We start from the raw sequence: 17,488 nt of genomic DNA, 5'->3' as shown, positions 1-17,488 counted from the left end.
TGGGATACAATTGGACTAGAATATTGTTCAGTTTACTAGCACTGGATCTTCAGGCAGAGTATTAACCTTCTTTGTCAGAACAAACCTCTGATTTTTCATTGGTAAAGTGGGGAGACTAATAATCCAATTCACCAAAGGCTGAGGACTAAGTAAAGTCTATACAGGAAAATTATATAGATCACAGATTGCTTGAACACATTTTCAGTATAGTGATATCGGAAAAACTTTGTATCTTCCAAAGTAAGAATTTCATATCAGTTAAGCTGCTCAAAATTAATATTGGCTTTCTTGTGATCTAATGAATTCCTTATTACTGGCCTGTTTGAGTGTTCTCTCTAATCTTGAGACTATATTCAGCAATACTCTGTTACTGAAAGAGGGTGTTGAATTTATTGACTTGGGTAATTCTTCTCATCCTGGGATGGTATACAGTATAAATAAAGAATCCTACTTCACAGAAATTCATTTATCATGGTGGAGTCTGGAACTGATTAACCGTGATAAACGAGGGCCGACTGTATTAATGTGTGAGTAGTTATCTATTGCTATATGACATATTGCCCCTAAATCTTAACAGGTGGAAACAACAAGCATTTTTTATCTCACAGTTTCTGTGGGTCAGGATTCCAGGTGTGACCTAACTAAATTGTTCTGGCTAGCATCTGTCATGCAGCTGCAATCAGAGTGTCATCTGGGGCTGCAGTTACTGCAAGGCTTGACTGGGGTTGGATCTGCTCACCTAAGTAGTTGTTGGCAGGCTTCAGAAGATCTGTTTCCTACTCATTCCTGTGGTGCCTTCAAGGGACCACCTTACCTCATGGCAGTGGTAAGAGAAAACACCTGTGACAGAAGCCATGATCTTATAGTAAGTGACATCACTGCTGTAATCTGTTTCTTAGATGCAAATAAACAGTCCTGCACACACTCAAGGGAAGGGGATGATACAGGGGTAGTACTGCCTAGAGGTGGAAATCATCCTAGAGGCTGCCTGCCACGGCCACTGTCTGGTGGACTTGATTTCCCAAAGCTAGTTCTGTAATTCGGAGTTATATTTAGTTATTTTTAATATTCTCAAGTGAAAGTAGTATTTGAATTTGTTGGAGCCATTCTAAAGCCCCTTTCAGTATACTTTTCAGTTCAGGATGATGAGGATGAGTACCTTTCGTTCAGCACCCTTGTCTGGACTGTGGAAGTGGTTATGTAGAACATGAAGCCTATTTTAGTAGTTTCTGAAGTGACATCAGAGGGAGTAAAATGAAATACCTTCAATGTATCTTTTGTTTTGTAAGACTGTAATTGTACCGTTTTATGGTTTTAAAAAATTTACAAGGTGCTTGTAAACTTACAACACTTTCTGGACCATTATTTAGGCTTCTCAGAGATTTCGAGTACATAGTGTTATAAAGTAGATTGTAGATAATCACTCTTTGATTAGATAACAAATATCACCTTTGTTTGGTTCCTCTAAGGAAGATTTTGTAGGCATTTAAGAAATTATTCTTTTTTATTCTGAGTAGTCTGCTGACTTACGGCATCATGTTATCTGTTCAAAGAGAACAAATTGTCTTAACTAAAGTAAATATAAACTTTATTGTATTTCTCTGTCCTTTTTCAAAAATCAGAATTCCCTTTTGCAGAAAAGTATCTTGGAGAGAAGAAAGAACATGGGACAGGGAGTTGATGTACCTGTATTTTAGACCTGACTTTGTCCTTAAATATGTGTTTGACCTTGGAATGTTATCTCACCATTTCTGACTTTGACTTTCTCATATAATGTTTTCTTCCAACTTTAAAATGCTGCTTAATTTCTCCTTCTCTAGGACAGTCTTGGAGGTAACAGCAAGACAGCCATGGTAGCTACTGTGAGTCCAGCAGCTGATAACTATGACGAAACCCTTTCAACTCTGCGGTATGCAGATCGCGCCAAGCACATTGTGAACCACGCTGTGGTGAATGAGGATCCGAATGCGCGAATTATTCGGGACCTGAGGGAAGAAGTAGAAAAACTCCGAGAGCAGCTAACCAAAGCAGAGGTATAAGCTCAGCCAAGCGATGCCTTATGGATCTAGGAAAATCTAGTAAAGCTGGAACTTGAATTTTCTTCCTCTTTAACTATAAGTAATAAGTAATTCACTTATACTTTTTAAATTTCCTGTAGGAAGAGAGATGTAAGATGGGTAATAAATGAAGGAAGACAGATTGTCATAATTAAAATTTAGAGAGTTTTTACAGGTGTTAAAGGATTGAATAGGAGTAAAGAATGAAAGGAATTGAGAGAATGTTTTATTCTACAGTATAGGCAATGGACAAGAGAGAAGTATAATAGATAAGGGAGAATAAGAGACGCTTGAAAAAATGTATATAACTTAATTTTAGTGTAGAAAACGGTGCAGAGTGGACATAGACTAATTGGAAGAGGAATCAAACAGATTTGGGTTATGTCATTTATTCACTGGTTGAAGTCAGAGTGGAAATCTTAAGGAGATTTTTCACACCTTAATAATCTACTCTTTCCATGTTGTGGGGTAATTTTGTTTGTAGAAAACATATTTTATACTAGTAGTATCCATCTATTTACTGGTATTCTATTTCCACTATTCTTTGAACATTCCATAATGCATGGTATTTATGTTTCATTGCTGACTTTGAAACCTACACAATTCTCACCTACAACTGAATGCTCAGCCTTTTGTCAAAAGAGGAATAAAATATCTGAATCATGATTCCTACTCTAATTAGCCTTCTATTCCCACAATTTCCCAGCACTGTGGGACTCATTCCTGGGTCTGAGACTGTAACTCTCTTCTTTGTCATAGCCTGTTTTCTGACAGTAAATTGGTAAAATATATGGTCAAAGCAATTATCTTGATCATATTATTGCCTATTGAATTTTATCCTGTTTTTATAGGAACAATTTTAAAGTTCATCAAGATTCTTTGAGATTTTGTTTCTGTGTGTGTGCTTTTTTTTTTTTTATCCTTACCTGAGGACATTTTTTGTTCAGATAGAGTGGGAGGGAGAGAGAGGAAGAGAGAGAGAGAAACATCGACGTGAAAGGGACACATCGAGTGGCTGCCTCCCACACGACCCAACCAGGGCCGGCGACTAACTGCAACCAAGGTACATGCCCTTAGCGGGAACTGAACCCAGGTGTCTCTGGACTGCAGGCCAACGTGCTAACCGCTGAGCCAAACTGGCTAGGCTGTGTTCTTAATATTAATAACACCATCTTGTTTGTAACACATACAAATTTAGTCTGTATGTACTTGGATGAATACCTGAAGTCATCAGTAAAGACAAGAATGAATCATGTATGACTTTAGATATATGACTGATTGGGATTTTAAAAATATGCCCTTGAGCCCTGGCCGGTTTGTCTCAGCGGTTAGAGTGTCTGCCCGAGGACCAGAGAGTCCCAGGTTCAGTTCCCGCTAAGGACACGTACCTTGGTTGCAGTTTGTCCCAGGCCCCAGTTGGGGTTGTGTGGGTGGCAACCACTCAATGTGTCTCTCTCACGTCAATGTCGTCTCCCCCCCCCCTCCAGCTCTATCTGCAGATAAATGCAAAAATGTCCTCAGGTGAGGATTAAACACACACACACACACACACACACACACACACACACACACCCTTGATAGTTTGAACTATCTCCTTAAATGTAATTAGATCTTCACAATAACAGTAGGTTGGAGGAAAAGGAAAAAGTTGTCTTCCTTTCAAACCCAGCCAGGATAACTAGATTTGTCTGTGGAACCCACACAGTCAGGTTGCTGTGTGTCAGTGGCAGGCAGTTAAGTCTCAGGTCGATCAGAGACCTCAGTGAGCCATAGAGCTGCAAGGAGGCAGATTGTCACTTCTCTTTTTCTGGATTTATCTAATCCTTTTTCAGCACATCCTACAGACATCTCATGAAATAAACATTTTGCTTATAGGCAATGAAATCTCCAGAGCTCAAGGAACGGCTGGAAGAATCAGAGAAGCTAATCCAGGAAATGACTGTGACCTGGGAGGAGAAATTAAGGACAACCGAGGAAATTGCCCAGGTTTGTGTTCCCAGATTTAGAGAGCAAAACCTCATGGCAGTTTGTGCCAGTCATCTCAGGTGGCGTTTCTGGTTCTTTATGATGTTTGCTTTGAGAATAGCAAATCTAGCACCATTAATAAGAATCTAGAGTCAAGACTTTATACTTTACAAAGCTCATTTGAAAGAGTAAAAATAAGACATAATCACAACTAATGGTTCATTATGTAAGAAATAAATTTTTAGGGTCATAAAAAGTTTTTAATAAATCACTACTTTGTAACCTCTGGCCCTGAATACCCAATTCTGTTTAGTGCTTTGTAGACCTAAGGAAATTCACCCAAACCACAGAGTTATTAGTAGTAGATATTAGGCTGTGAGATTCTTGCTTCCATATGGCAACTCAGTAAAAATGATATGAAATTCCTAAATCTGAGGTTACTTGCATTTTTAAGACACTTAATACAGATAGAGTTGTGAAATCTTAGGGTGGGAACATTAGCATTTAGAGAAAATCCTAAAACGTCCAACTAAGTCATAAAAGACTTATGCTGTGGCTTTCCTGTTAGATGGTTCATTCAGCCTCTGTTTTAAACATACCCCTCTGAGCAGTCTTTTCATGATTGGACAACTCTGATAGTAGCTATTTCATAGAAATCTTTCATTCTTTTGTTTCTGCTCACTGACCTGAGTTTGTTCTTCCAAAGCTAAGAGAAAAAGTGTCCCTTAATAGTGTGGGGAAGGCAGGAGGGGGATGGTAGTGGGGAGGAGGAGGTCAGTGGGGGAAGAAAGGAGGGACATCTAGTCCTTTCAATAATAAAGATAATAAGCCCTGGCTGGTTTGGCTTAGCAGTTAGAGCACTGGCCTGTGGACCAAATTGTCGCGGGTTTGATTCCAGCTAAGGGCATGTACCTCGGTTGCAGTTCGCGGCCCTGGTCCAGGTTGTGCAGGAGGCAACCAATCGATGTCTCTCTATCGCATCCGTCTCTCTCTCCCTCTCTCCCTCCCTCCCACTCTATCTGAAGATAAATTGGAAAACTATCTAAATATCCTTGGATGAGAATTTAAAAAAGATAAATAAGTAAAAATTTTAAAAAGAAAAAGTGTCCCAATTGTATATAGTAACTAAGGATAATAATAATAGCCAATATTTATTGGATACACATATGTATTGGGCCTATGCTAAGCACTTTTAAAGTACAGTATTTTGTTTAATCCTCCCAACAGCCCTGCGAGACTAGTATTATAGAAATACTTAAAGTCACCTTTGCCTCTTTCCCTCCTTTTCTCTTTTTTTTTTTTTTTATCCTCACCCGAGGACATTTTTCCATTTTTTGTACAGACAGAGTGGGAGGGAGAGAGAGAGGAAGAGAGAGAGAGGGAAACATCGATGTGAAAGGGACACATCGAGTGGCTGCCACCCGCACGACCAACCAGGGCCGGGGACAAACTGCAACCAAGGCACATGCCCTTAGCGGGAACCGAACCCGGGTCTCTCCGGACCGCAGGCGGGCGCTCTAACTGCTGAGCCAAACCGGCCAGGGTCCCTCTTTTTCTTTAAAAAACTTTTTTCCTTTATTGATTTTAGAGAGAGAGGAAGTGAGAGGGAGAGAGAGAGATAGAAACATCCATGAGAGAGAACATTGATTGGCTGCCTCCTGCATGCCCCCCACTGGGGATCGGGCCCACAACCTGGGCATGTGTCCTGACCAGGAACCGAACCGGTGATCTCTTGGTGCATGGGTTGATGTTCAACTACTGAGCCACACTGGCCAGACACTTGCCCTCCTTTTCTAAAATTAAAAATCTCTAGTGTTTGCACCTGTTCCTTATATTGGCAAATTGATAGAACTGGCCACTCCGTTTGCCACCCAGTGGATTATATCTTTAAATGTGCTGTCCAGAACCAGTGTATCCATCAGAAGTTGTAGGACACTATTAGTGTTATATTTACAGTAGTGCAGACTAGGACTTAAGTCAATTTTTAAACAATTTTTATAATGGCCAATTAAAACATTTATAAGAGAAGAATATAATAAATCCACATGTATCCATCGCCCAGTATCATTAAAGATCAATATATGACCAATCTTATTTTATCTATATTGCCACTTCGGGTTATTTTTAAGCCTATCCCTTAGATGACAGAGAAGAGAATAATACACCAGTGTCTAAACTTTATTTCTCATTACATGTTTCACTTTTTGTTTTTTCATAAATATGTCATTCTAATCATTTTTCCACTGGAAACTAAGCTGTGTGAGTCTTTTTGAGCTCTTCAAAATGAAACATTGACTTTGAAGTGCTCTTGTACTTGGATAGCTTTGCTGATACAGAGCAAGGTAGGTCTAAGTGAGATTGCTGTGCTAGCGAATCTTATCTGCATCATCTTTCCTTACCTAGCTGTCCTCTCCCTCTCTCAGATGTCCCTTTTGGGAACTAAGCCTAATTTTATCCAACACCTTGTCTTTCCAGGCCCCTAGGCTTCCGTGCTACTGAGCTTTCTTTTCCTCTCTCACTGAATCAGTTGATCATGGACCTCTTTCCAAAACTGATTGACATTCCCCATAATGTATTTCTTTTTTTTTTTTTTCCACAATCTTTTTTAAATTTTTTTGTTACAGATGTTTCTCCTTTTTTACCCCATTGGCACCCCCTCCCCACCCCACCCCCTCCCCATCCCCGGCTTTGTTGTCCATATCCATTGGTCATGCATACATGCATATAAGTTCTGAGGTTTAGCTCCTCCCACCCCCCCACCCCCTCTTCTGAGGGATGTCAGTCTGTGCCCTACTTCCATGTTTCTGGGTCTACCGTATTCCTCAGACTGTTATGTTCATTATATTCCGTATATAAGTGAGATCATGTGGTATTTATCTTTTTCTGCTTGGCTTATTTCACTTAGGATAATACTTTCAAGGTCCCTCCATGTCGTCTCAAAGGATAAGAGATCTTTCTTTCTTACTGCTGCATAGTACTTCATTGTGTATATGGACCACAGCTTTCTTATCCATTCGTCTGCTGATGGACACTTGGTCTGTTTCCACATCTTAGCTATTGTAAATAGTGCTGCTATGAACATGGGGGTACACATATTATTCCTGATTGGTGTTTCAGGCTTCTTAGGGTATATTCCTAGAAGCGGGATCACTGGGTCAAATGGAAGTTCAATTTTTAATTTTTTGAGGTAACACCATATTGTTTTCCATAGCGGCTGCACCAGTCTGCATTCCCACCAGCAGTGTATTAGAGTCCCCTTTTCTCCACACCCTCGCCAACACTTGTTGTTGGATGATTTGTTGATGGCGGCCATTCTGACAGGTGTGAGGTGATACCTCATTGTTGTTTTAATTTGCATCTCTCTGATGATTAGTGATGTTGAGCATTTCTTCATATGTCTCTTGGCCATTTGTATGTCCTGTTTGGAGAGGTGTCTATTCAGCTCCTCTGCCCATTTTTTAATTGGGTTTTTTGTCTTCCTTTTGTTGAGTTGTATGAGCATTCTATATATATTGGAAATTAACCCCTTATCTGATATATCATTGGCAATGATGTTCTCCCATACAGTGGGTTGCCTTTCCATTTTGATGATTGTTTCTTTTGCTGTGCAGAAGCTTTTCAGTTTGATGTAGTCCCATGTGTTCATTTTCTCTTTTGTTTCTGTTGCCTTAGGTGATGTATCAGTGAAAATTCTGCTCCGAATGATGTCCGAAATTTTATTGCCCACATTTTCTTCTAGAATTTTTATGGATTCACGGGTCACATTTAAGTCTTTTATCCATTTTGAGTTTATTTTTGTGTATGATGTAAGTTGATGGTCTAGTTTCATTTTTTTGCATGTAGCTGTCCAATTTTCCCAACACCATTTATTAAAGAGGCTGTCTTTACTCCACTGTATGCTCTTGCCACCTTTGTCAAATATTAGTTGAGCATATTGCCTTGGGTCCATTTCTGGGTTTTCAGTTCTGTTCCACTCGTCTATACGCCTGTTCTTGTGCCAGTACCAGGCTGTTTTGATTACATTCGCTTTGTAGTATAACCTGATATCTGGTATTGTGATCCCACCTACTTTGTCCTTCTTTTTCAAAATTGCTGTGGCTATTCGGGGACTTTTTTGGTTCCATATGAACTTTTGAAGTATTTGTTCTAGTTCTATGAAATATGTCGTTGGTATTTTGATGGGGATTGCATTGAATCTATAGATTGCTTTGGGTAGTGTGGACATTTTAATGATGTTAATTCTTCCAATCCATGATCAAGGCATGTGCTTCCACTTTTTTATATCTTCTCTATTTCCTTTTTCAATGACCTGTAGTTTTCTGCAAATAGGTCTGTTACTTCTTTGGTTTATTCCTAGGTATCTTAATTTTTTTGGTGCGATGGTAAATGGGATTGTTTTCTCAGTTTCTCTTTCTGTGAGTTCATCATTGGCGTACAAGAATGCCATCGATTTCTTGACGTTAATTTTGTATCCTGCCACTTTGCCAAATTCATTTATTAAGTCTAGTAGATTTTTGATGGAGTCTTTAGGGTTTTCTATATATAATATCATGTCATTTGCAAATAATGACAGTTTCACTTCCTCCTTTCCAATTTGGATCCCTTTTATTTTTTCTTCCTATCTGATTGCTGTGGCTAAGACTTCCAGTACAATGTTAAATAAGAGTGGCGAAAGTGGACATCCCTGTCTTGTTCCTGTTCTTAATGGAAATGTTTTTAGTTTCTGCCCATTGAGTGTGATGTTGGCTGTAGGTCTTTTATATATGGCCCTTATTATGTCGAGATATGATCCCTCTATTCCCACATTGCTGAGCATTTTTATCAGAAATGGATGCTAGATTTTTTTTTAATGCTTTCTCAGCATCTATTGATATGATCATGTGGTTTTTATTCTTCATTTTGTTTATGTGGTGTATCACATTTATTGATTTGCGAATATTGTACCCGCCTTGCATCCCTGGAATGACTCCCACTTGGTCATGGTGAATAATTTTTTTGATGTATTGCTGGATCCGATTTGCTAGTATTTTGTTCAGGATTTTGGCATCTATGTTCATCAGGGATATTGGCCTGTAGTTTTCTTTCTTTGTAGTGTCTTTGTCTGGTTTTGGAATTAGAATTATGCTGGCCTCATAGAACGTATTTGGAAGTCTTCCTTCTTCTTGAATTTTTTGAAACAGTTTGTGGAGAATGGGTGTTAGTTCATTTTTGAATGTTCGGTAAAAGTCCCCCATGAAGCCATCTGGGCCTGGGCTTTTGTTTGCTGGCAGAATCTTGATTTCCTCTTCAATTTCCTTAGTTGTTATTGGTCTGTTCAAGTTTTCTATCTCTTCCCGGTCCAGTTTTGGGAGACTGTGTGTTTCTAGAAATTTGTCCATTTTGCTTAGATTGTCGAATTTGTTGCCATATAATTGTTCATAGTAGCTGTTAACGATCTTTTGTATTTTTGTGGTGTCGGTTGTTACTTCTCCTCTTTCATTTCTGATTTTGTGTATTTGGGTTCTCTCTCTTTGTTTCTTGGTGAGTCTAGCTAAGGGTCCATCAATCTTGTTTATCTTTTCGAAAAAGCAGCTCTGTGTTTCATCGATTCTTTAATTGTTTTTTGGTCTCAATGTCATTTATTTCTGCTCTGATCTTTACTGTTTCCTTCCTTCTACTTGCTCTGGCGTTTTCTTTTTGTTTGCTTTCTAATTCTTTAAGTTGTGAGGTTAGACAGTCAATTAGACATTTTTCTTTTTTCTTGAGGTAGGCCTATAGTGCTATGAACTTCCCTCTCAGAACTGCTTTTGCTGCATCCCATAGATTTTGTGTTGTTGTGTGTTCATTTTCATTGGTTTCCAGGAAGTTTTTAATTTCTTCCTTGATCTCCTCGGTGACCTATTCATTGTTTAATAACATGCTATTTAGCCTCTATGTTTTGAAATGTCTTTGCATGTTCTTGTTGCAATTGATTTCTAGTTTCATGCCATTGTGATCGGAGAAGATGCTTGATATAATTTCAATCTTCTTGAACTTGTAGAGATTTAGTTTGTGTCCTATCATGTGGTCTGTCTTTGAGAATGTCCCATGTGCACTTGAGAAGAATGTGTATTCTGTAGTTTTGGGGTGTAATTCTCTGTAGATATCTATTAAATCCATTTGGTCTAGTGCTTCATTTAGAGTCTCTGTTTCCTTGCTAATTTTTTGTCTAGAGGATCTATCCAGTGGTGTCAACAGGGTGTTGAAGTCCCCTGCTATGATTGTATTGCTGTCGATTTCTCCTTGGAAGTTTCCCAGAAGATTTTTAATATATTTTGGTGCTCCTATATTGGGTGCATATATGTTTATCAAGGTTATATCTTCCTGTTGGATAGAACCTTTCAATATTATGTAGTGGCCTTCTTTGTCTCCCATAATGTATTTCTGAAAGTATAGCCAGAAATTGTTAATAAAGTCTTCTGGGGTAAAAGTGGTCTACAGATAACTTTGAGAGTATCTGGGTAAGCTAAGTCAAATGGATTTCTCTTTTGAAGGACTTTTCACATGTCTGTCCCAAGTCCGGCTCTCTAGAAATTTGTGCTCTGTGACATCTCCTTTACTATCCCAGCCCCACAGGTCATCCCTGCCATTGAAGCCCTGTGGCAACTGTCTATACCCTTCTGACCCTTAAGTCATGCAGTACTTTGTTCAATTTTTTTTAAGGATTTAAAAAAATATATATGTTTTTATTGATTTTTTGAGAGAGAGAGGAAGGGAGAGATAGAAACTTCAGTGTGAGAGAAACATAGATTGGCTGCCTCCTGCACGCCCCCTACTAGGGATCAAGCCCAAAACCTGGGCATGTGCCCTGACTGGGAATCAAATCAGGACCTTGCAGTCTATGGGATGATGCTCAGTCCACTATGCCACACTGGCTGGGTGTGTACAGTTTTATTACCTCATGAGTAAGAGTCTCAAGACAAAAGGACATCTTTTTGTTTTTCTGGTGTGTGCTCAATCATTTTTTATTTATTTTATTTTTTGCAGTTTTTATTTATTTATTTTTGTTACGAATGCCCCCCCCCCCCAGGCATCCTCTCCCCTATCCTGCCCCCTCAGTAACATTTTTGAATAACCAAACAGAAATCAAATTAACTAATTTCTAAACCCAGTGACATATCTGTGATACCAAATGGTCTCCTATTTTTATTTTTTCTGTTCTCATTAAGAAATACACACTTTGCCCTGGCCAGTTTGGCTTAGCGGTTAGAGCGTTGGCCGGCCGGCTAAAGAGTTGAGGGTTCAATTCTGGTCAAAGACACATACCTTGGTTGTGTTTCGGTTCCTGACCCTGGTCAGGGTTGTGTGGGAGTCAGCTGATCGATGTGTCTCTCTTACATCGATGTCTCTTTCTCTCTCTCTTTCTTTCTCACTCTCTCCCTCGCACTCTATCTGACCATAAATGGAAAAAATATCCTCGGGTGAGGATTAAAAAAAGAAAAGAAAAGAAAAGAAAAATGCATACTTACGTGAAATCAAAACCTGGACATGAGCAGGGGTCAGCAAGTACGTTTCTTCTCATTATTGAAATAATTCTTTCGTTGCCTGCTGAAACTCTTAAGTAAACAGCCTTCCCTCAGAAAGGACTACACAAGATGTGTCAGAAGTGCTTTCCTCCTTTTAGGAACATGGTTCTTTCTTTATCAAGGATAATCATTTCTTAGAACTGAGTGCTGAAAAAACTAATGTCTCATGCTAAATGAATGAAAACTTCTTAAAGAACCCCGTAGTGTTTTTGTTAGAAGAGAGACTTGATTCAAAGACTGAGAACCAAAATATCCCTACTTTTGTAATAGTATACTTCTCGGCAAAATGTATTGACCAGGTTGCAGTGGCCATGTAAATTAGGATGGTATCCCTAGAAACAGCAAAATTCTGAAGTTGTGATTTAATTATACTGCAAATGTATTGTGTGGCCCTAGTTAAATGACTTAGCATGTTTTGTCTTTTCTCCAGAATCAAAAGTCCTTGGTGGCTCTGAGTCATTACTACTTGCTGTTTATAATGGTCAAAGACACCCTCCTCTGCCGCAATTTATAATCTTAATTATAGAGCATCGCTTGTAGGATTCATATGTATCCCCTGTGTACATACATTCCTATATTGTGTGGATTCAGAGACAGTAGGCACAATAAAAGGAAGTTCATATTCTTATGAAAATAGTACTTGAACGCATATGCAGGTTTTATTTTGATTAATGTATAAGATCAATGTTTTGAGTGCTCGCTGTGTGTTACGCATTGAGCTAGGAGTACACAGTGGATAGATAGGATCCATGCCTGCATAGAGATATGAGCAAGTAAACAGTTACCAAGTGTGAAAACAAATAAGCTCCAACTAGAAGACACCTCTTAAGCTAAAGAGAGCATTCTTGACACTTCCAGGGACTTGGAAGATGTTCCATGTAACCACAGTAAGGTTTTGAAAGGGGAAGTGACAAGATGCAAAGATGGGAGTAAATTAAATAGACCAGATTGAAGCCTGGTGGACTTTGTTGAGGGAGTTTGGCTTTTATCCCGGTTGGGAAGTTACTGAGGTATCAAGCAGGAGAGTGTATTGATAACTTGGCTTTTTAGAAACATCACACTTAACTAAAACAAATGTACATTTGCTCGTGTGTACAGAATTGAATGAGAAAGACAAATTCAAGACAAATACAATCATAGACATTTTCAAGAATGAAAATTGAGAACTCAGGAATATACTTGGCTGTTTTTTGTAATGACTTTATTTTATAAAATGAAAATGTTTTAAATTCATAGCAGTGCTGTTTACAATAGCTAAGATCTGGTGCCCATCAATAGATAAATGGATAAAAAAGCTATGGTACATTTTTTTTTTTTATCCTCACCCGAGGACATTTTTTCCATTTTTTGTTCAGATAGAGTGGGAGGGAAAGAGACAGAGAGAAACATCGACATGAAAGGGAGATATCGAGTGGTTGCCACCCACATGACCCAACCAGGGCCAGGAACAAACTGCAACCGAGGTACGTGCCCTTAGCAGGAACCGAACCCAGGTCTCTCGGGACCACAGGCCGACGCTCTAACCGCTGAGCCAAACCGGCCAAGGCAAGCTATGGTACAATTACACAATGGAATATTATGAGCTGTAAGAAAGAGATATCTTTTACCCTTTGAGACAACATGGAGGGACCTGGAGAGTATTATGCTAAGCGAAATAAGCCAGCCAGCAAATGACAAATACCACAAAATCTCACTTATTTGTGGAACAAAATAAGCTATCGAGGAAAATAGATCCAGATCATGGAAGTAGGGAACAGACTGACAAACCTCAGAGGGATCAGGGGAAAGATAAACCAAAGAACTTATATGCACACCCAATTGACATGGACACTAGGCTGGGGGAGGCAGGAAGGGGTAGGAGTGGGAAGGGGGGGGTCAATGGGGAAAAACGGGGGGGCATCTGTAATACGGTAGTTTCAACAATAAAATAAAATAAAAGAACATTTTACAGTTCAGAAAGAGAAAAATACATTAATCTTTAATGCCATGTCTTAAGCTAACATACTTGAATTATAAAGTTATTCAACAGTTACTGTAACATAAGACCTTTTATATCTTACTGCGTCAATAGCTGTGGAATTAATATTTCTCTAATACCTTACAGGAGCGACAGAAACAACTTGAAAGTCTTGGAATATCTCTTCAGTCTTCTGGAATTAAAGTTGGGGATGATAAATGTTTCCTTGTTAATCTGAATGCTGATCCTGCTTTGAATGAACTTCTGGTTTACTATTTAAAGGTGAAGTAATCAGCTTTGCTACTATTTCCTGCCATGAAATAGAACAGTGTTTCACAGCATTTAAAAAAAAAACTTGGAGAACCACGCTTATTCAAAATAATGAATTAGCCAGTTGTTTTTATTTGAATAAACTGAAGTATAGAAAAATCTAGGGTTTCTGGAATAGTTTCCCTTTTTAGTTTTTGAGTGATGTCATTCAACCTCATAATATAAAACAATGACATTCTGATATTATTTCCAACAAATTAAGTAGCTTGGCTGCTATTAATTGATTTGATTTATACCAGGGAGGTAAGTAAATAACTTTAAAGCTTAAGGAATGACTTAACACTGACACATTAGTAGACTGAAGATTTTGTGGTTTATATGAAACACACCTTTGTGTCTGTGGTTTGTTAGCTTACAAGAGGAAATGTTTAAAGAAGTTATATTCATAGGACCACTTGATATGAAATTTGTGTCTCCAGTAACTCTTAGGAAAATTTTAAAATTGGGATTATCAACTTATATAAAAAGAAAGAGTAGGTCACTTAAAGACTGGGAGGGTCATTGTGTGGAAGGGTCAGTGTGTGGAACAGGACAAAAACTGATATACATTGAAAGCTATAAATAGTGGGACATATCAGGAAGACGAGACAAATTTATGAATCCTGAGACTACATAAATTCTGAAGAGCTACCCAGAATTGGTTTTTTTTTTTAAGCCCAGAACCTAAGCAAATCATATAATGGACTATATGATTTTAACGGGGTTAATAAATATGGGAGGAATTTTTTTAAAAGTTTTAATTGATTTTAAAGAGGGGCAGGGAGAGGGGACAGAGAGAAACATCAGTTGGCTGCCTCCTGCACTCTCCCTACTGATGATGGAGCCTGAAACCCGGGCATGTACCCTGACTAGAAATCAAACCAGCAACCTCTTGGTGTATGGGATAATGTTCAGCCAACTGAGCCACCCTGGCCAGGGCAAGAGGAAATTTTTTGCCTTCTCATAATATATGTGCGTTTAACCAAGGTGACTAGGAAAGTAAAAATGAGCTGATAAAGTTGGAAACTGCTTTAAAATTTGAGAATTGTGTGGTTTCATTTCAAAACAGACTAAGGAATTCATGACATCTTGGCTAGTTTCCCAGTTTTAATCAGAGATATTCCAGGATAATTGCTTGGTGTAATTTTGAATACCATGTTTTGTGACGCCGTGGGTTAAATCATGTCTTAGGTACGTACAGTCATGTGTATTCTCAGGCATTGTGGGAGCCGCACTGGAGTAGGAGGGGCTGCCCTGGGTTTCTGGTCCATATCACTGTTTAACAGATGTTTAATCTCAAATCCTTTGCCATCCTTTGCAGATGCTTCCTCTATAAGTGGAAGTGTTCTCTGTCTGGTTACCTCACAGAGTTCCTGTGAGGGTTAAATGAGATTGTATATATAGAGGCACTGTATAAACAGAAGCACTATACAAATATAAAATGTCTCACATACCATTTTCACATTTGATATTCTCTCTGGTACCTTATGTATATTATCCTTGTCTTTTGAAAAAATATTATATATTTTTCCTCTATCTCTCTCTCCCTTCCTCTCTCTAAAAATCAATGAAAAAAAAAAGAAAGATGTATTATCACTTCACTTAATGTGCTTCTAGGCAATGTTGGCAGCATTTTTGAATTTCAGCTGTAGATATTCACATGCTATAGGAGAGATTCAATATTAGAATAGGATTTACATCTCTCCTCGTTTTATTTCTCAGAACTCTGAATTCTTTCTCTTTCTGATATGGCGAATTTAAAATTGGAACACACAAACACAGACCCCCAACAAGAAACAACCTGATTCAAATCTGTTCCTTAACTAAAAAGTTAAACAAAGAAACTATTTAAAGACTTTTGGAGAGTAGTCAAAATATTTCTGGTCGTCTTGTGTGGAGGTGTTGGGATTCTGTTTCAGATTGTGTGGTCAGCCCTGTTTTGGCAGGATTGGAGGCAGTATGGATTTCTTCACTGTCCCAGCCAACCCCATGACGAGAGTATATTCATGACCAAGCACATTCAAAAGGATGATCTCAGTCCAAGAACAGTTTTTTGCTTCAGTAAAGCTATACCATGATGTGGGATGGAGGAATGGAGGAATTTGGAGGCTCTTTTGTATATTTTTGCTTTCAAATTCTCAAGTCAATTGAGATACTGGGCAGGTGACTTCACATCTCTGGGTGACTCTTGGTATCCCATTTGTGCATTTGTGAAATGAGGGCACTGGATTAAAATATCTTATGTTCTTTCTAATTCTGAGTTGTATGGGATTCTCTCTCTCTCACTCGAGGATACTTTTCCATTGATTTTTTTTTTGGATAGAGTGAGAGGGAGAGAGGGCGAGGGGTGGAGGGAAGAAGGGGGGGGGAGGGGAGAGAAACAGAGAGAAACAGAGAAACATTGATGTGAGAGAGACGCATTGATCAGTTGCCTTCTGTATGACCGCAACCAGGGCCAGGGATCGAACCTGCAACTGAGGTACGTGCCCTTGACTGGGAATCAAACCCACGACTCTTTGGTCTATGGGCCGATGCTCCAGCCACTGAAATAAACCTGCTAGGGCTGTATGGTTCTCTTCCAGAACAGAACCGTTCATTTATTTGCTCTGTCCAGAACTGGCCGAGGTAAGGTATGGTGGCCAAACCATAGATAGAACATAACTCACAAGATAATTTTGTACCTTATTTGTATGTGCAGGCAGTCCTTGCTTTACATAGCTTTGATACACACATATTCTAGTTACCATGATTTAGTCAATGATGTTGACGCTGCCGCCATTCATGAGATTCTAGATACACAGCCCAAGGAACATAGGGTGAATTTATTGAGGTAAATAATGGAAGTGGCTGTGACAATAAGAATCAAGATGTCTCAAGGGAGTGATGCCAGACAACACTCAGATAAGGAACTCTCTTTCAACATTAAAAGCACAAAGGATTTAATGGTAGAAGCTTAGAAAGGAGTATGACAGTTTTCCAAGGCGTGGAAAATGAGCTCAGTCCGTATTGGAGGTTAAGTGTTGAGAAGAAGGCAAGCAGTGTTCAAACAACTCTGGAGAAGTTTTTACAAAGAAATAAAATGCTTTAAATTAATGTTCTAAATTATAGCATATTAAATAAATGTTTTACTATTGTTTTATTTCCCTATACATTATAACAATAAGAGAATTCTTAATGTTTTTACAGACATTTTTAAAGGTCACAGAATAGTTGCAGCTTTCCATTGATTAGTAAGATCTTACACAATTATTGTTACAGTCCTGCACTCTTGTGCAAAGCGAGGTCTGCCTGGAGTTCTGAGGTCAACTTGGAGATTTATTCCAGCACAAGCCAAGCTGATAGAGGGAAGAGCTGCTCCCCTCATCTTACAAACAGTGTGGTAGTTATACACTTTTTTTTCCCTAACATTAGAAAAAGAAGGGGGGGTGGTTAGTATCCAAATTCAAACACACAGAGATGATCACAGTTAATATTTGGTATTTTTATCTGCATCCTCTGGATCTATCCCTGTATGTGTGTGTATGGATTTGTATCAATACGTTACTTTTTAACTACAGAAATGGGATCATAGTATGATTGAGTACAATCACGCCTCTGAGTCATCTACCAAATCTTTTAGGAAAGCTCTTTTGCTTATGCAGTTCTGGGTCTACGCT

At 38.8% G+C, this 17,488-nt stretch overlaps 1 protein-coding gene across 1 annotated transcript in view; it reads left to right on the top strand.

Annotated features, from left to right (window-relative positions):
• Positions 1 to 17,488, top strand: part of KIF13B (kinesin family member 13B) — a 209,586-nt gene that overhangs the window by 97,374 nt on the left and 94,724 nt on the right. The window contains exons 11-13 of the mRNA XM_036240641.1: positions 1,821 to 2,033; positions 3,933 to 4,043; positions 13,671 to 13,805. Coding sequence (XP_036096534.1) covers positions 1,821 to 2,033; positions 3,933 to 4,043; positions 13,671 to 13,805 — 459 coding nt within the window. The remainder of the gene's footprint in view (positions 1 to 1,820; positions 2,034 to 3,932; positions 4,044 to 13,670; positions 13,806 to 17,488) is intronic.

Source organism: Molossus molossus, unplaced genomic scaffold (assembly GCF_014108415.1).
Source record: "Molossus molossus isolate mMolMol1 unplaced genomic scaffold, mMolMol1.p scaffold_m16_p_4, whole genome shotgun sequence".
NCBI lineage: Eukaryota > Metazoa > Chordata > Mammalia > Chiroptera > Molossidae > Molossus > Molossus molossus.
This window is presented reverse-complemented; position numbering and strand designations above follow the sequence as displayed.